Here is a 21283-nt window from a genome sequence, read left to right on the forward strand (position 1 = left end):
CTCCAGTAATCCAGACATTCCAGAAAACCACAGTTTCATGTATGCATTTTCTAAGATTATATTATCCACAGAATTCTGCATCTCTTTTATCTTGAAAACTCTGTCTGGCTTCTCCTGTCTGCTATTTCTTACATATATGTTATAGTCAGCTAAAACTGCTTCTGAACTCTCATCCTCCAAAAGCTGGTAAACTCCAATCCCAAGAGGTGGTAGATGTGCCACAAAAGAGATCTGTTGGGAGCAAATAAGTAGTCATTACTAAAAATAGCAAAATATCAACTTTTTATACTGAATTTATGTTCAGAGTAACTCCCTTTGCTTGAATAATTTTAGGATGGCTGAGTGCTCCTTTAGTCCGGAAATAAATACAAAGAATTATCAAACAAAAATATCTGCATCAGTAATTTGCTTAGCATCAAGATTACCATTACATTAATGCAATAATAATTTTGAATCTTGTTAAGAATGTTAGCTGTGGTGTGCAGTTCTGATATATCTGCTTTTCATTGAAGATGCATGTGTACTGGATCAAGTGCACACAGACTCTACTTATCACTTCCGTTTGAAATTTAAATTCAAAAATGTATGAATTTAAATAACTAAGTATAAAGCAAGTGTCTCATTTTTAGTCTCTGGTTTTTTTAGGATCTATAATCTGCACAGAAGAGTAGTATGCAAGGTACATCTCCAAAGCAATTTGTTTAGAATTTGAGGTCCAGATAAGTCATTTCATTTCCTCTTCTTCAGGCAATAAGTATACTAATTATTGTGCTGATTTTGGCTGGAATAAACTTAAATTTCTTCAGAGTAGCACATATGGTGCTTGGTTTCAGTACTAACCACATTGATAACACAGGTATGTTTCAGCCACAGCTGAGCAGGGCTTATGCAGCATCAGGGCCCTTTCTGCTGCTGCACCAGGAACGAGGCCGGGGCTGCACAAGGAGCTGGGAGGGGACACAGCCAGGACAGCTGACCCCAACTGACAAAAGGGATATTCCAAAGCATGGGACATCATGCTCAGCAATAAAAACTGTGAGAAGAAAAAGGAAGAGGGCATGTTTGGGGAAATGGGGTTTGTCTTTCCAAGTCACTGTCCCATGTGATGGAGCCACACTCTGATGGGGATGACTGAGCACTTGCCCAGCCTTGGGACACAGTGAATGAATTCCTTGTTTTGCTCTTCTTGTGTGCACAGCTTCAGCTTCACCCACGAGCTTTCTCACCATTACCCATCCAACTTTTTCCTCCACCCCACTGAGTCAGTGAACAAGCAGGTGTGTGGAGTTGAGCTGCTTAACAGGGTTTACCCACAATAATTATCCCTTTGGAACACAATTGAGAGACAGTTACTGAATTCTCTTCACAGAAATATTATCCTGAATGAAGTTCCTACATCAAAAGGAATCAAAACATAAGCCTGAAAGCAATACAATTATTACTATTACAATAATACACTATTACTATATCATTAAAAATGTAACAAAATAAGTTTCTGATCATTGAGGACAATCTTCTATAATGATGTACAACTCAAAAATTCTCAGCAGTTTTGTTTCAAACAAAACCAGGAGGTGACCTTGAAGATACCTGTCCAGCTCGAGTATTTGGAAAGGAAGAAAACACCTGAATGTAAATGCTTAAGTCATTGCACTTACAAGACATTCCAGCTGGAGTGCTTGAGAACACACAGGCTTGTGTGAACTGTGACTCTGTGTACAGACTAGCACTTGAAGGAAGAAGAAGCTTGAGAAAGTTAGGGAAAAAGACACACATCTAGTACTTTCCAGTCATGCAGCTGAAACAGATCCTTTAAATGTCATAAATGATATCACAAAAGTTTATCAGTTTAAGACATATTAATGCTAAACACAAGTATGTTGATTTTTAAGGGGTTTTTGTTTTTTTTTCTTTTTTACTTAAAATGACTGAATTAACAGTACTGTCTACAGAGAATACAACATATAAAATACGCTTTCCATTTTCTTCAACTATGAAGCTACAGTATCTGTCAAAAACCATATTTTAATGCTTTTTATTTAAAGTAGGGTACCTGATAAGCTTCATGTGATACTGTAGTTGCTCCATCCCAAACAGCACTAATTTGGACAGTAACAGGTTTTCCCAAAGGAGACAATAATTTAACTCTGGCTGAATTCACATTGACTGAAACCACTGAAAATCGCTCTTGTTCTGTAGGATTATATATCAAAAGGTATCTGAAAAAAATATATTTACTAAATTATCTTTTGGCAACCAAGTTTCCTCCTTCAGGTTAATGTTACTGCACATAAATTTTACATACAGAGGATTAAAATTATGTTAGAACAACAGGAACATACCACAACAAATAGATATACAAAACATAACCAAGAAACAATGGATATTTAATATCAGTTGTTTGCAGATCTTTGTTTCTTAATGCTATTATTTCTCCAAGAAATTTTGAAAATTCCTTACAAAATATACAACTACTTCCCATCATCCCTGCTACAGAATTACTATTAACAATTGCAAGCACAGTCAAGATACTTAAGGGCATTTTAAATGTATTTTTCAGGTTGAACTATTAAATTCTCATCCAAATTTGTTTTTTTTTTTTAACATAGCTTAGAAAAAATGAATTAACAAAACTGGCTGTACATATATATATATATATATATATGAATTATATATATATATGAATTATATATGTTCACTAAAGGAGCTAGTTTCTCTCTCCTATAAGGGAAAGTACAAAATTATTTAAATTATAATTTACCAGCATTTACTACGGCAACTGTTTGCGTATCTTCTTAATAGGTAAATATGGAATAACTATTTTTTTACATAGTCTTATGCCTTTTCTTCCATTTGAAAACAGATTATGCTATTAACCAAAAGAATCAGCCCTGAGCTGAACGGACTGACTTTATTAGCCTATATATTTTTTTATTATTACAGGTTCATGTATTGTAAGGTATAGAAAAACAAAATTATACTAGAACATCTCTGGCTCGTGCATCTGTGGGACAATCATTATACTTCATGTCTTTTCATTGACAAGCTAAAAGAATGCAGTATTTACAACTGTTCTCTGAAGTCTCCCTCTGTTCGTGTCATCCTTTTAAAAAGTCTTTTACAACAAAAATTGTTCTTGCCAAAATTTCTGATATCTTCTTAACTATATACAGCAGAACCAATACTCTATCTCCAACCTCCTTAACCCTCCCCACTGTAAAACAGTTTACTTCCTCATGGGATCTGATTTTTCATCAGTTTCCATGAGATCCATTTCTTATCAAATCACTCCTTCCGCATTTTTGCTAAGTAGGTTCTCCTCGTTCTCTGCCCTGTGTCTTCTATGCAGATTCTTCAGGGGTTTGTCCATGGTTTTATTTATTTTGCTTTCACATCTTAAACCTCAAATTCAATTATCCCTTTCACAGATCAAACCATTTCACTTAGAACTGTCTCTGTCCACCCGATCTACAAATCTCATTTGGAATCCTAAGCAGGCCATCATTTCCCCCTTATCTTTTTTCTGGCTTCCTTTTTTTGCCTGCATCAAACTTGGCTAGTAAACTACCCAGCACTTCACTGCTACCCTAGTACCTCACAATCAGCAGGAAATAAAAGGTCAACTCCAATTTCTCATTAGTTGAATAAACAAAATCAGAGGTTTTATTAGCTTTTTATATCAAGAACCTTTGGATTACTTGCCATACATCAAATGAGCTTTCCATAAAAATTATTTTCCTTTTAACTCTAAATTCCTGTGAAGTACTGTTTGAATCATGACTTCTAAGCATACCAATAATTTTCAATGTATATTTGTGATCACAACCAAAAATGCTTTGGGATACTCTCTTTTGCCCCATTTCATGCTGAAGACTCCTAGATTGCTAGACAGTATAATAGTTAACCACATTCTGGGTCAGCTTTCAGAGTCTTTAAGAACTTGTGCAAGAATTTCTGAGAACCTCCCCTAGACTTGGGTAGGGCATTTTATACTTCTGCTTATATGGAGCTGTCTTCTTTCAGGGTAAGACTTAATTTAAATGTTTTGGTTAACCTTTTGGTTTAATGTTTTGGTGTTTTTGTTGCTTTGTTGGGTTTTTTTTAAATAACATTAGTGGAAACAAAACCTAGCTATACCAACCCTGCTCTCAGTCTCGACCCATTACAAATCAGGAAGAATAAAGAAATTATATTAAATAAACTTTTTTTAAGAACTCCTCATATACTGTGATAACAGAGTGTTAAGAACTCTGTCAGAAACAATATGGATTAACAGATAATTGAACACCAAAGCTCAAAATAAATCCTCATTCTCATCCATCAACAGAACACCATGTCTTCTTGGTTTTTTTTCTTTTTATACAATTGAATTCCTCAATTCTTATGCCTCCAAGTAAAAGGAGACCTTATGTATATAATAATTTTTCACTAATGCTACACTCCCTCATTAAATTTAAATTACCTGCCAAGCAAAGAACATATTAGTGCAAAAAATATTTCCAGGAACTTTGTTCACCTTCCCATAGATACAAACATATTTCACAGCTTTGATTAGTCTCATGACAAATTTACCTAACAAAAGACCTTAGGAACTGCCATATTATTATTATACTTCATCAGGCTACTTATTTAAAATTTGTATTTGGATTAAACAAATCTCTTGTTGTACTAAAATATATAATTTTTTTAACTTCTCAAATCAAGGTATTTTTAGTTCATTATGTGTGTGTAGAGTAGTAAGATAGTCAGAGGAATCTAGCAATGATAGGTCACATTTTCAGCACTACAAATGCAGGAATTTTGACTAGATAGTAACATTTTGTTTTGACATATTATTTCATGAAGACTGTAGTATTTATACAAAGTAAGATGTAATTCTTGTGCATATACAAAAGCACTGACTAATGTAATTAAATCACATTACTTCTGAAGTGCCATTCAACTCCCACCCTTAAATAACATCCCACCATAAAAATTGTAGATTTTATTTGAAAAAAAAAAGAGCTTCACCTCATTTAAGCTGTATCATTGCAAAGAATGCCATGCAAAAAGCTAAGTACAATTGCTTAATGCACTGTGGTTGCATTACACAGAGTAGCAACGTGATAATACTGAAAGGTTTTCTATTCCTTATTTTAAGGCAAAATCATGAACATTACAATCTTTCAGAAGCAGCAAGCAAATATTTTCTTTTCATTATTCAGGTCACTGGTCTTTGGCAACAGCACCAAGAAAACTATTAAAGATTACATCTTTCATCCAGTTAAAGAGTGAAGGGTTTTAATGCTTATTGGTAAAATTCATATGAAAAATTTTATCTGTAATATTTTACTTTAGAGGCACCATTATGGCCAAGAGTCAGCCATAATTTCTTCCATTTATTCAAGAAAACTAAGAATCCTAAAACTATGTTAATATAAACTGTATTGATACAAAAACCATGACAAAACCACTCACAGGGAGACAACGTATTTCACCTCTGAACTGGAGCAGGAGTTAACTGCTCTCAGCCCATCAAAAAATGAGAAATTACTGCAGATTTGAGCTCTTAATCCTAAATTGGATGCATCACAAATATTTGCAGTTTTAGAAAAGCAATTCCTGACACCTCATTTTCAGACACTTTTGGAAAGTTACACCTTGAATTATTTTACTCCATACTTTTTTGGGTATTCAAGCATCAAATATTTTGACCAGTCTTTCCTTCAAGACTTAACTTGTTGTGGAACATTTTCAGCAAGAGCTGGAACATGCCTCACTTCCCCCTACTCCCCCTTCTTATTTCAAATACTTTCATTATTCAATTAAGAAAACATGTCAACTGCTGTAGTTTTATTTACGAACAGAAATATGAATAAAGACAATTTAGATCTCTAAGAACTTTAATCTCTGCCTCCTAAAAGAATATTGTTTCTTAAACAGAAGAGCTTCAGTATTTCAAAAGATCTCTGTTTTCTTTTTCTTCAGTGTGAAGAATATGGGCATATATATTGATACACACATTTACTGCTAACACCTGCAACACAATTACCATAATTACCACTTCCTTTTGAAGTTCATTCTTGCTTCCATCACAAGGGGTTGCATTCAACTAACATGAGAAACCACAACTCACTACTAGTAAATGTCAGAGCATCATCAGTGACAAAGGTTTATCCAAAGACAACCTCTTCAAGGCACTGGGATTCACAGTTCAAGACAATACCTTTCATTGCTCGGCGGAGTAACTGTATTCAAATTCACTTGGAGAACCAATTCCTTGAGGAACTCCAGCTTGGACTGATCAATTTTACTAAAATTTCTCCAGCAAACCTTCTGAGACCTATTGGTGCATTTCCCATTATAAATGGTTTCATCAGTGTCAGTTCTCTGGACACACATGCACAATTTTAATGCAAAGGTACACGAACAAGACCTTCAAAGCTGATTAGTTTCTTTCACTCTTCTCCTATAGAGGCTAAGGTAAAAACTACCTAAATGGTGAAAAAAAAATGCAGCAAGTACGCCCCAAACTGATAAAAGGTAAAAGCCATGAAGCCAAATCATATACTGTATCAATGGTCTTCCACTGAAGAACAAAAAAGAACAAACAGATGCACATAAGTTCTGAAAACATCAAGGGAGGAGTAATGAAAACAGATTAAAATGCCTTAAGCTATAGAGAAAAGGAATTGAAGTAACTCTACATATGTTAAAAGCAGAAAAACTGGTGGGTTAGAAACCACAATTCAGCTAGAAATGTATTCTGAGTTCTTGACTGTTGATGGACTTTGATAGACTAAGACTTTAGAATTGTAAACAAAACTGTAATCCTCTAAAACAAAAAATCATCTCACTGGGTGATAAAGATAGAATTAAAACTTTTTCACATCTTAAAATTGCAAGAAAAAATCACTTTGAAAGATGGGAGAAGAGTCAGTAGGTAGTAACGCTTAATTACTGAACACTGATGTATATGAGGTAGAAACAAACTAGGGCTTAATATTTAAACTTCATAAAGCACTGCTTGCCATGGCAGCTTCCAAAAATATCATTAAAAAATCTAAACTACCTGACCTCTGATGTATGCTGGAAGTTTAACAAAAAAACCCCAAAAAGTCCAAGGAAACTAGGATCCTAAGAAACTGCCACAAATTGCCATTACACAGGTGCATGTCTTCGGGGATGGAAGCACATGGAAGGAAAAGAACCAAGACCATCTATTTAAACCAGTCATTTATCTGTGCATTGTGCAAATATGTACAACCTCCCCCGAAGAAAAGACTTCCGTGATTCTTGCACGGAAGGCCAAGAAACCACCTAGATACTTATTTTCCTCTTTTTTTTAATACAGACTAAAACCAAGGAACTTGAGCACAAAAATGACTCTCCTGTTTTTAAAATGCTCTCTCCTTGCTGTAGAGGGCTGTGGGGAAAAACTTGGGAATAAAACCTAACCATAACAACTCCTTTTTCTTAAGAAGGAAAACTCTATTGAATACTTACTCAACTGCTAGGTTAAAAAAAAAAAATTATGTCAAGTTACTTGGCTCTTTTCAAAATTCTTACGGTCCTGCACATAAGAGTCAAGGCCTCCTCAGTCAAAAGTATGAATAACATGACATTTTAAGTACAGGTCCCCTCCTCCATTTTGTATGCTTTTCTACTACGAATTACTAAAGATGATCTATAAAATATAATTATAGAGCCTATAAAATAATTGTTCTGAAAATAAATATATACAATCTTCAGGATATTTTCTGTTCACAGTGCTCCTCTGGTTATACAGAAATTAGACATTTTCCAATATCTCAATCCATGGTCTGTTCTTAATATTCCTTTAGGAACAAGACTCATCAAAAGCCAACTGTGCAGGCTCATGATTGTGACACTGTCCTTGGCAGCAGATTAATGCTTTTTTCCTACAGCTCTTCTATCAGTTACTAAATTGGGCTTCAGAAACTGCATTTCACAGCATTTCAAGACACTTCTCAGTTCTATTCAAAATTAATTTTGTAAGAAAGTTAGGCAACAGAGAAAGTTTTGGACAAAGTTATTCAAACCCCCATGCATGAAAATCTTGTGACCAATGTCCTACACTTTCTGAAGGTATTTGAGTCTGATTTATGCTCATTTCAAAGAAAAACTTGACTCTGCAGGTATTTAAAACTATCTTTATGTCCCCCTCTGTGAAATGAATATTTATTTCTCAAATGTAAAATATCCTCATGATTTCACCCAAATTATACTTCTTCTATTATATGTTATTGTAAATACTGAATTCTAAGTCTCCGTATACCTTGAACTACTATCAGTGACATCTGATCCACAACATTCTTTCAATAGTGGCAAACTCTACTAAAAAAAAGAAGGAAACGAAAAGTATCAAAATCAATTTGTCTAAATTAATTTTGAGATAAAACCCCATAAGCTCCTGAGGAATTACTTAACGTATTTTGGAACAGATATGCATGGATACTTGCTCAATAATACAAAAATAATTTTCTTCCTAGTTCATATTTCAAAAGGGAACAAAATCAGCAATACCCATTAGATGTATCAGAGGTTTTTGTGAGTTTTTTTCCAGAAGGGAAAATACACTTCCAACATTACATCATACCAACTAATATACAGAAATCTGATATTAGGGATGTAAGATATTTCTTTTAGAAGCAGAACTTCTGGAGCATGAGGAGAGGGAGGGGTGTAGAGAGACAAAGGGAAAATGCAGGATTTTCCAGTACAGATAGGAAATATCTTGACCCTTTGCATTCCTACAGAAAACTGATCTGTTGCTACTAATCTACACAGTTAGTAGTAGTAGCTACCACACTGCTCCCCACATCCAAAACTCGCCTTACCTACAGTAATATTAATATTAATAATATCACCAAAAAAAGACCTCCACAACCTCCCCAGACATCATGCTGGAAACATTTAATGCATAAAACAGTTAAAACATCCAGCACTCAGACAATCTTTTATCAAAAGTGATACAAAAGCACTCCAGCTTTTACAGCACATCTGCCAAGTGACAAAATATCATTTGTCAGAGAAAAAAACCTTTTTGTCCTGAACAGAAAATTCCATGTGCCTGTACAAGAAACAGAACATAAATTGCTGTGCTTGTTCACAACAAATGTAAGCAGAGATGTTCTCTCACTAGAGCAACCAATTCTTATATAAACATCAGGCAGCCTTTCAGATCACTGGAAGGTCTTACATGCCTTAAACCAGTCCACTTTTCTGTTTTATTCCACCTGGTCAAACAGAAGTCTACGTACAAAACAGACTATAACCTTAGTCATGTCAGGTACTACAAAAGCCCCCATTTTGCTATGACTCCCATGAGTAAATTGAAGAGAGAAAGAAAAATCTAGATATTAACAAATTCCCCAGTGCACTGGAAGGTTGCTATAGCTTGACCCCTTAAACAAAATGAGAAATCAGTAGAGCAAACTTTGAAAAATGCTGCAAACACTGTTCTTGAAAAAGTCCAAAACTGATGATACTGTTCTGCAGCTCAAGCACCAGTTTTTCTAATATACAATTAAAATTTTAATTACATTTCCTCCAATTATATCTTCCTTTTTTCCACTGCATGTTTAATATGACTCTTTGTAACAAACCTGTATGCATTTATAGATTTATGTTCCTTATTATCAGTCTTTTCAAACTAAACAGACTTAGTGCCCTTGTTTTCCTATTAACCCTTTCCAGGGTCTTACCCCATATTTCCAAGAGCAAAATTGTCTTTGACACCATACAAGCAACTCCCTTAATTTCATCTTCTGGCATATCTAGTCTTCTTCTGCTTCACTAATGTCCATTTGGTGAGTCCACACAATATTTTCCCATGTGATGTGCAATACTTCCACTTGCCTGCTTCTTTGACTATGAAATAAAGTCTCCAGTTCACCAAGACAGTTTTAAATACTAACCCTATATAGAGTGGCTGTTGGCAGTATGACGTCAAACTTTATAATCTATTTACATTCTACTCTGTTAGCATGACAGATAGAAAACAGCTTGTGACTTTATTATCTGACCTAAAGAATTCCTTGCTTGTTTCTTGGCCTCACTTTGCACAAAAAAAATTCCACCCTACTCAGATTGATACCAAAGGATATAATTTGAATACTATGTGATATCCAACATTTACCAATGAACATTTACCAATGAACATTTAGAAAACAGCTAGGCAACCAGCAAGTCTGTCCATTAACAGAGAGAAGGTAGCACAAAGTTAAGGTCAAAGCAACAAATGAAACTACAGTGAAATTGTGGTTTAAATTGAATCAACATGCCTAATGATATTAAAATAGTTTCAAAAATTGCTAGAGATGTAACATACCTTCTCCAAGATACAGTGGATACTGAAAGCATTAGCATTCATAACTATGCAATCCTAGACATTTAATTAAATTGAGAAGTCTTTTGTTTATGATTAGGACCTACACACTCAGAGGTAGTGTCAGATGTAAACACAAAATCTGGGGCAGTAGGAATATGGGTGGTTTATTAAAAATCAAGATAAACAATCAGTTTTCTATTAAATCAGAGAAAAGCAGGTTCTTCCCCAAAAGATGACGCCAATACCTTTGCTCAAGAGGCTTTTAACTGACTGGATAAAGTCTAAGGATATTTATCAGCTTACCTAAGCAGATAAAATAAATAATGCTAATATGTTCCTCTACATCACATCCAGAGAAGCTTCTTATAAATTCATCAATACTGTCACAGATGTAACAAGGAAAAAAAAATCAATTTACATCAAAGCAGCAAATTATAATCCAATTCAACTGTTCATTCTAGAGTAGAATATTAACTCAAATATATATAATAAAATATTATCATACATGAAGAAATAGTAGGATGTTTTCCTCTTCTTAAATAAGACATCTTTTGCAGCTTATGAATAATACCCTGCATAACAGTTAGTAGGATGGTAATCTCAACCTCAAATTACAAGCACGCAACATAAATTTGTGTTGCTTTCATAAGGTGTAAAAGGGTGGAAACAGAATCTATTATCCAGGGATCAGCTTTTCATTATACCATCTAATTGGTGACATCAAGAAATAAAGAGATACTATCAAGAAATAAGTAAATTCACAAGAATCTACTTCAGTAGAGTTGTGACTAACGCAATATAATGCCATGATTATAACAGTATTTGAAAAGGAAGTTAAATGTATAGTTTAGAAATAGAGCTATGCGAAAATTACATATTATTTCTAGGAGCAGTAATGTCTGAAATAAAAATGTCTAACATACAAATAAATAAGACCAGTGATCCTGTGCTTAAAAAGAGTTCCATAATCTTAGTTTGACATTTCAGAATCACTGCAGGATTACCCTACCTAATGACAAACCCAAATCTGAATTTTAGACTCCTTAATAAAGGTGAGAATCTTTATAATATCCATTGCTCATGCAAAAGGTGCAGAATGAGGCAGACAATAGGCACATAATCCATCCCTTCATTCTCACAGGAAACAGGACTTTTGTGTGGCTCTCTCAAGAACAAACCATGGAACACCCTCAAGAAAAAAACACAGACACCGACACAGCAAGAACTGTATATTTTAAGAACACACACACAAAAAAAAATCAACATCAACCTAGGACAAAACTTTTAAATGTTATGTACCTACTACATATGCCAGATACACATACTTCCTATGATTTAGATGGATTGTAGTGGCACACATATCCTAATGTGGAGCACATAACTACTCTCCAATTAAGGATAAAAGGATTAAGTCCAAAGGCACTATTTTAAATTTTTCTTTTACCACAAAGTTGTGAGATGTTCTGAGGTCCAAGATGGGCTTGAAGCCCCCTGACTTTTTCAGGATCAGGAAGTACCTTCACTAAAATCCTTTCCTTGTTCCTCTTGTAGTGCAGGCTTTATAAATCTGCATTTAGAAGGGAAAAAAAATCTGGTTCAGAAGAGCAGAAAGACTTTTAAGTATTCCATATCACTTCAGTCTGTGCCTTGAGAGCCTTGGACTAACTACAATATTGCCTCAAAGTAACTCCAGTAAAAAGGCTGAAGGGGCAAGTGCCTGGAAAAAAAAGAAATAATACACAAATGCACTAATATACTGAAAATATGTATATTCTACTTCCAAAGCTGCTTCAACACGTGCATGCATACGATGCAGATCTTTCAGCTGTATTCAAGTATTCACTACCATATTCCTTCATAACAATCACTTTCTGTTTTTTGAAAACAAATGGAGGGTTTTTCCCTTCCCCTACAGTATGTTTATTTCACCTGTTCCTTCTGTATTTCATGATACTTCCACTACAGTGTTCTCAGAGGAAACCAGAAATTTCTTGTAAGACCTCATTTTCATATTTTATTTTATTTTGATGTTGTCATTTTTTACAGCAACTGAAGCATCCAACACCTTCACTATCTGACTGTACTGGTACTGCAAACCCCAACAAAAGATTTTGCTATACTGTGCATTGAAATGAAAAGACTAAATTTGTGCAATTTAGAAAAACTGCAAAGATTCTACAAATGCTACAAACTGAACTTATTTACTGTTTTAATTTTGCAATGGCAGTTTCAAAGACAGTAAACAAAAACATTTAGAAGAGACTGTCATTGGCTCATCCACAGTACGACAGACCAAAAACTGAAAAAAAGTTTGATGTTTAAGAATATTTATACACTGAAAAATAATCTTTAAAAGTTTGAAATTTAACAACTTTTAGAATAACTTGAATTCAGAAGCATAGCATTCAAAAACTGAGATTTGAAAACTAAAAATTAATTCCACAAAAAGCTTTGAAGTACAATTAATTGCAAATGAAAGCTGCTTTTTTCTTCTTCTTAATGAAAATTTATCATAACTCCAAAAATGTACCACAGTTCAGTTTTAAAGCCCTTAAACAAAAACAGGCATTCATCTCTTAGCTTCTTTGTTTTGTTTTCAGACTTCACAGATAAACTTTTAAAGAGATGTCAACTACCGTGCCTAGAGTCAGTTCTCAGATAAGCCTGCATGTAGTATATTTTTTAAATGTCTTTTTAATACAAAAAGTAGAAAACTCAGAGAGAAAATACAGAAACCTCTGAAAAACTGTTATGACCTTACACAAAAAGTGAGAATAAAGAGAGCAAGGTGCTGTGAAACTCTTCCATACCCCTCACTTCCTGTCCCATTAGACATTGTCAATGGAGAGTTTGCAGGGTTTGGTCATAAAGATAGCTGCACAGCTAAGTTCCACCTAAAAAACAGAATGAATGTATCATGCTTTTTGTTCATTTTGAAGTCACCACTTTTACCAGAATGATTTTTACTGAAATACTTATTTCAAGTTCACATTTAGTGATGTTTCAAGATTCAGACATCTGAGTTATCCTGTGTCAACCAAGTATTTCATTGCCTCTGCAACAGCTCTTCCATCATGAAAACCAAGGAGAATGTTTTTAAAATATCCAATCAATTCAGTCAAAATGACCTTGAGTTTACTACAAACAGAACATGCTCATGGCAGTTACAGGTCACATGAAATCTAGTAAATTGATCAGGCAGCTGAACACGGAGATTAACACTTTAAAGTAATTTTCAAAAAACCATTAGGCTGTATTCAACCTAAGCAGCCAGGGTATTGGAAACTAAAATGCAGGCTCTTCATGTATCACCTCCAAAGTGTTTTCTAATTTTTTACCTACTTGCACTTCTGGGTGCTTAATAGAAGTGCTAATTAAGGGTTGTTTCTTAATAAAAGCAGTGAGTGTTAAGGCTTGACTGAATGACTATTCATCCTGTCCACCTCTCTGAAAGATACTAATACAGAGGTTTCACTTAACGACACAAGGCTGTGCATATTGCAATCACTATTTCATCCAATAAAAACTTAAAACTATTGGTTTGGTTAGAGTTTATTTGTTCGCTTACTTTTTCAAGATCTATTTTCTTCTCTGGGGAACAGGTGTGCATATTAACAATGTATGAATTACCACAAATTTTTATGAACGCATCTTAAATGTTACGGTATTCTTTCCTGTTTTCTTTAAACTTGTTTTTTTTCTTCATTGACAATTGAAAATACCTTTGTTTCAACTGTCTTTTTTTCCCAGTTATTTTAGAGTATAACTAGGAATACATATGCCTCTGAAGTCATGCAAGCATAAAAGGCAATTCACATGTGTATTATTAAAATGTCAAATGCTCTTGGGAGGGTCCTCTCCTTGTAACTACATTGGACAACAGTTTTGATAGATTGTACCAAAATGGGCGACATAGGTCTAAAGGGGGAAAAAAAAAGGAAACAAAAACACATCACCAAAGCTAAAGTTGCCAAATAAAGATAATTACCCTGATCCAGTCACTTTCTAAGCTCACAAAGACACAGTTATGGCATGTGACTAACAAAGTTTCCATCTCAGACAAGTTATCCTTGCTGTAGTCATCCAACCAAATACAATAACATACACACTGCTCTGTCAAGAATTTTTGACCTTTGTACATTATTCTCTATCACACATTAAAGTTAGCAATATAGCTTTAACTTCTACATTATAGTGCTGTGTTGAGAAAGCAGTGAATATAACCTGCCAAGTGAATTTCTGAAAAGACTAGCAACTTGAAAAATTATAGAGGTACACTGGGATTTTCTTTCTCAAAAAATACCACAAATTTTTTGACTTAATGGGATAAACACAACTTATGCCAAAACTCTATTAAATACAACCTTATGCCAAAACCTGCATGGATAACAAGGTAAGGATAAAAGCCTAGAATATTTTGCATCCTCTATTTGAAAAAAGGAAACTTTCTTTTATAAGGCAGATATCACTAAACTGCTTTGACAGATCTTTGGAGAAATAATTGATTACAGTGTATCCTCCTATAATTAATACCCTGAGCGACCTAAGTATTTCAGCTAGTGGAAATAGTGTCTGCTAAGCTATAAAACTGGCCCGATAAGGAGGTTATCATACAATATTTTTCCTCTAAGATTGGCTGACAAAAGTTATTTGCGGGAAAATTATGAGAATAGTTGGTTTAGCACTAAAAATAATCCTAAATTAATGATTTTTAAAAAAATTTCAGTGCCATAGTATCTTCAGTTCAGATAGGATGCCTTATACCATGCTTGTAGAGTGCAGTGGAGCTCAGTAGTGAAACTGCCCAGCTGGGTACATGAAGGTTCAGGAGTTAGAACAAAAATGGGGGGTGGGGGGGGCAGGGAAGTAAAACCTAATTGCCATTGTTAGGCCTTTTCACTCAGGTTCGCCATATTGTGCCAAACAAGACCACTACAACATCCAAGCTGGGGCAGTCAATCCAGTCATTTCGTCATGTATCATGCTCCCCTGCAATGGTGTCTCCAGAAAACAGCACAGACAGAAATAGCTGGAAAACCATTCCCCTCGCAGTGTGACCTTCATCTGCTGCTGACAGCCTAAACTGCGTGACAAGAGGTTCAAACACATCCCCCATCCACCAAGCCCAGTGAGTGCAAATCTTTTGCCATTCACGAACTATGACCTCTGGCAGGCTGTTCCTAAAAATCTATTATTATATTAAAGGGCTGGGCACTCACAGAGTACGAAGCAGCATCCAATTTATCAGCACACTCAACAAGCTTTGTTTCCAAGACATGCAGTAATTTTAAACTTCAGAACAAGACTGAAGTAGTTCCATATCTAGTTGGATATTATCTTGTGAAAGCTTCATTTTTCAGCTGAAAGTAATAATTTTTTAAAAACCATGCAATGTCATTTATCAGTTAAAAGACATTTAGTGTAATTAAAGACTCCATAATTTCAGTATTCAAAAGCCTGATCATAAGACCACTTAGTCATCCTGAGGTGGCGGAGTCAAAGTTAAGATCTAAAATACCCTGTATACCTATTTCATCAAAATTAACACATTATTTTTAAAATAAAACTATGGATTCATAAAAATATCACAACAGCACTACAGAGCAAGATGCTCAGGTGGGGGCAGAAACAATACCGAACAGGTTACATGTGGCACCTGCTTAAAAGCAGTTTGAAAGCTACTTCTCAACTACACAACAATATGGAGGTACTTCATACTAGAACAATAATTACTGAGAGATAGATCTTTTCCTGCTTTCCTTTTTTTTTCCACATAATCGAGTTGTGGTAGCTCTCCTGTACAGTCTGTCAGATCAGTTTTCACTACTGACTACAAATTTCACGAGCATTGAAGAGAACACTTAACTAAAAAAAGTTAAAAACTAAAAAGGAAGGATGGATGAAAGTGGCAAAAAGCCCATTACTAACTATGTTCCTGTAGAAAACCAGTTATATTTGCAATCAGTAAAATAAGGAAAAAAAGAAAAAAAAAAAAAGATTGAGATTTAAAAAGCCATTATGAGCTTCCCATCAGCAGTGTCACTCTAAACTCACAGGTGATATGAACCACATTTAGAGAAGAATAACCAAGTTACAACACAGATATTTTTTTTAAATTCTGACATGGAAATGCAAAAATACAAAAAGCTAAATAGACAATCAAAGAAAAGTAACACCTTGCCAGTTACACTGATTTAATTTCTATGCCATATAATGATAAATTAGAACACACTAAAAGAAAGAAATCTAGGGATTTGATTAGAGACAGGTGAATAATAAAGACTATTAAGAACAGAAGATAAGCAAATAACAAAGTTCTGGTGAAGATCAGAATTTAAAATCTGCTGATGCCCCAAAATTTTAAATGGAAAAAACCAGTTTCTCTCTTATAAGCTTTAAAGTTTGAAATTTAAGCATAGTAATTCTTAATAATAGATTTACTGAGTTGATTTTAAGCTTCTACTGAAATTAACATTTTTAATGTAATGCTACTAGAAAACTCAGATGCATTCATAATAATCACATACTAGATTTAACCAGTAGTTACTGCGTCAGCTTACAGACCATTTTTCCCAATGGTAATAAAGTTAGTGCAGATTCAGACTACAACCACACATAAATGTAGAGAAGACTAAGCTCATTTTTATAAGCAAAACCAGCTTAAAAAACAGATATTCAAATGAAAATTTTAACAACAAAAGAAACATGAAGTAGTGTCCGCTTAAGCATTACTTTCAAAGTGTTTCCAAAAAAGGATGTAAAAAAATAAACAGGGTTTAGTCAGTAATATCAATATTCTCTTACAATCTTTCTTTGCCCTTTTTGTCTGATTTTTCCTGTCTTCATTCTTTTTGCCACATTTCTGACTGCAGTCTTTGGAACTGCACCTTATATGAACCACACCTTATATGACTGTATGGTATCTTCACAATACCAGACAACATAAAGCGAGCAATTTTCTACTAGTACTATCTTCTTAGTAAGTTAAGACCACTTTAGAAAGTAGCAACAATAGTCTGCTAGAATAATATTAATGGTAATGTCATGTATATCTATTTAATGTACAAGTAAGAGGGGAAAAAAAAAAAAGGCCAATGTCTAATTAATACCAAATAGGGAAAAACTTAGCATATTATGCAGAGACAAAAGTGGAACACCGTATGCAAACAAAAGGTATATTAAGGGATGAAAGGGGCACAGGGAAAATTTCAACAGCTAACTTAGGTGAGGGAAAAAAAGGCAATAAAGCTATCCTCAAATGGCAAAGAAAGTCTGCATCATAACTTGCCTCCAACTAAGTGCTCATATACTACATACACAACCTGCTTCCAGGGAAGAAACCTGAGGAGATGATTTTGAAAAGCTAAAATATTTTAGTTAAATAAATAGGCACCTGAGTTCTTGGCCATTTTGGACAAGTTTAAAAGAATCTATTAGCATCTATATAGCACTCCAATAAGAGAGTAGAAGTCCTATTATAAAAAAATAGCACGCTCCAGAGAAAAGCAGACATATAGACACATTATGTACATTTAGTGCTGGAGGACTGACGACAGCTTTCCCCAAAAGCTCACAAAAAACTAAAGTTCACTCACTTTTTCAAAGACTTTAATAATATTTTTTTCAACAGTTAGTTGGCTGAATAGTTGGACACCTTCATGAATTAGGCAAGTAAGTCTTATTAGCTTGCCACTTGCTAGAACTAGAGAAATCAAATACTAACATCAGCAAAAATAGCATTCGCTGCTTTTAAAATTAATCTTAAATCTTCTGTTCCGTAAGCAAATACCTAGTATTATTTGTGTTACACATACAGTAGCTCTCATACCCATATATCTTATTCACTTTATTTGGATCAGTCACTTTCAATGAATGTGTACACTATTTCAGGTGGGATACTGAGTGTTCATGGGGATACGAGGATGCCATTTTCAACTGAATACTCTACAACTACATATAAGTAAAAAAGTAACTCCTCTTAATACAATGGAAAGTTGGAGTTAAGAGAGAACAATGACCTAGTTTATCTTCTACTTGATTTTTAAAGACAATTCCAGTATTTATAAATTGTGATTTTCAGGCTTATAAAAACTTAGTATTTTGCTCACAGAGTTCATTAAAGCACCTGCAATTCTGCTTAATTAGAATCTTCTATTGCTTCTCTCAAGCATAATCTATCTAGTATTACAATGCTGTAAGACCATACAGAAACAGAATACTTACTTCAGCTGTGGTATGAGAAATGCCTATAGTTTTAACATGCTGTGTCCACTTTCAATTAGACATAATAATATCAGCATAATCTCCCAGACTAATTTTTTTAATTGTCTTTTTTTTAAAAACTTATAGCTCTATTTTGAGTGAAAATTTTTAAAAAAAGAAAAAAAAGGAAATGGCATAAAAACTACTTAACAGGTAGTGAAAACACATACATTGCTAAAAGAATCCCGGACACTGAATAATATATAAATTGTTTACCTTGGTTGCAATGTCAGCTTTATAACTGTCTTGCGTGGCAAAGAATCTTGAGAAGCTTGAATATCATCCTACAAGAGAACATCTTTGAATTTGCTTTTGAATACACTTCAATGGATAATTTATGAGCTTTGCCTATTATATGTGTTTTGTGAAGTACAAAACCACGTTAACAACACAAACCAAAGCTTATTTTAGCACATTACTGAGGATGACAAACCACAAAATTTAATAAACTAAGTCCTTCACACTGACAAAAGGAAGAGGCTCACTTTGACCAATTCACTGGGAAATATTTGTTTTTATTAAAGATCTTATTAGATTCCATTATCAAATTATCACGCCTGTGTTTTCATTTTTGCATACAAGACTTTATCATCACCAACTTCCTTCAAATTTTGCGAATACTTATCACATATTTTTATTAACTTTCTCCTGCTATAAATTTACTCTGAAACACTACACTCCTGTGCACTTATCACAAGGATTCACTGTGTGGTCTCCTGTGAGCTCTCATTGTTACCGTATATTGTACACAGAGAAAAGTTTCAAAAAACATAATCTGAGGTGTGTTGTGGTGTGGTACAGGGCTCACTTCCACTGAGGAAAGGTAGAGACAAGACATTGCTGTCACTGTTGCATTAGTCCAAGAGAACAGACAAACTGCTTATTCACAGTGCATTCCTGTCAGTTCACACAATGGTGACCAGTTTAGACTTTGAAAGTGCGGAGTTCTCAGTTCCTCAAAACTTCCTCAACATCATGTTTTTCAAATCCAGCAATTGTCACTTACATTAAAATTTTCTTTCTGCACTGAAAGAACTAAGACTTAAGTACAGGAATGGTGTAATGGTTGTACAGCTTTACTTTTACAGTTTAAATCTCATCCATGATCCAACCAAAGTTGGGCCATTCTGGGATCTTTAAGTTTCTTCTATTTCTCAGTGTATTGCCTCCCAAGAGATTTTTTGTTTGTTTACTAGTGTAGAGTTTGTAAAACTTAACACACAAAGTATTCAGTTACCAACTGAATAAACATGATGCTTTCGTGTGTAACTAATAATTAAGAAGAATAGAAAAAGTGCAGGCAGTGTCATTCTGGAATCCTTCAATAGTGTCTTATTCCTGACTTTCTTCTTTCTGCCTCCAAGAAAGGAAACTTTTCCCTGGTTGTACCTGCTGCCTGCTGGAATGCTGCTGCAATGGTCTTGTGTTCTGGTCCTCTAAGTGTTTTTTACTTCTTCACACCTCAAAAACAACAGCCACTTTCAATCTTGGAGTCTTCATCGTTTGTCTTTCTCAACCCTCTTGATATTCATTCTGAATGCCCATCTCTGAGCAATTCTTAAAGTCAGCTTCCATCAGCCACCAAAACACCACAGTCTGTACTCCAAAAGGAATGCCTTTGAACTTTCAACTTGCTCAAGGTTTGCAAAGGTGTTTTGTAAGTATCCTGAAGTTCTCCTGTAGCAGTCTACAAATCCCATATTAAAAAGCGTTTGTTGCTACATTCAGTGCACAGCAGATACTAGATTAATGATATGCTGCAGATATTGTTTAGCATACAGATAAATCTTAATCTACTTTTGTAATCACCTATTTTTTTGTTTTACATAGACACAATAAATTCATTGAAATAAGAACTTCCTTTTTAATTTCTGCTTTCACAGTGGTCATAATAGCTTCTTGAATTAGTATGCTCCTAGGCAATATACAGTTTAAACAGCAATTAGTACTTCTACAATGCAGTGGTATTAATCCAGACTGATAAAGAACAGGAACATTAGTAAAATGTAACATTGCAATGTCTTCCAATGTAATTCAGAGCAGGAGTAAAAACTTCATCCTATGAATGCCTTCAAAATATTCCTACTTTATGAAAGTGCACACTCATTTTCCAAAGAGGAGAAAAATTATATATTTGTGACACACATGCACATAGCATACATATGCAGCATACATATATATTTGCATAAAAGTCATAAAAAGTATGGAAAACTATTTTAACTTTTTTTTTTTTTAATGTATACATGTGACTGGAAGAGTAATTCACTTGGGACAACTAAACCAGCAGAAAATATGTCATGTTTATTATGTCAGAAGTGTGAGGTAATCATATAATAAAGACTGTCTTAACCCTACTGTGTTTATGCACAAAGAAATTAAAGCATCTCATTTTGTCAGTCTTCAAGATAAATGCATTGATGCAGTCTTCCTAAAAATTCCTAGCTATCACAGAAGAGGACTTCTGTTCAGAGAGTGAAGAAACTAAGAATTCTGAAAGGAAGCAATATTAGCAAGTGTGTTTCTTCAAGGTGTTCTTCCTGTAAAATAGGTCTCAAAATGATACCTGAGGATTCATTGATGACTTTATCATCCATTTCATTGAATACTCCTGTTTCGAATAATTTCATCAAAGGAAAAAGATCACAAGGTATTGTCTAGACCTAATCTTGCAAACTAAAGCTAGGCCTC

At 34.4% G+C, this 21283-nt stretch overlaps 1 protein-coding gene across 2 annotated transcripts in view; it reads right to left on the minus strand.

Annotated features, from left to right (window-relative positions):
* The window catches only part of MAN2A1 (mannosidase alpha class 2A member 1), a 112049-nt gene that overhangs the window by 37270 nt on the left and 53496 nt on the right, over nucleotides 1–21283 (minus strand). For both annotated transcript variants that reach the window (XM_039566682.1, XM_039566683.1), the window contains exons 12-14: nucleotides 18812–18879; nucleotides 2054–2219; nucleotides 1–231 (exon numbers count right to left, since the gene is read on the minus strand). In XM_039566682.1, the coding sequence (XP_039422616.1) occupies nucleotides 1–231; nucleotides 2054–2219; nucleotides 18812–18879 (465 nt within the window). The remainder of the gene's footprint in view (nucleotides 232–2053; nucleotides 2220–18811; nucleotides 18880–21283) is intronic.

The sequence above is a fragment of the Corvus cornix genome, chromosome Z (assembly GCF_000738735.6).
Source record: "Corvus cornix cornix isolate S_Up_H32 chromosome Z, ASM73873v5, whole genome shotgun sequence".
Classification (NCBI taxonomy): Eukaryota; Metazoa; Chordata; class Aves; order Passeriformes; family Corvidae; genus Corvus; species Corvus cornix.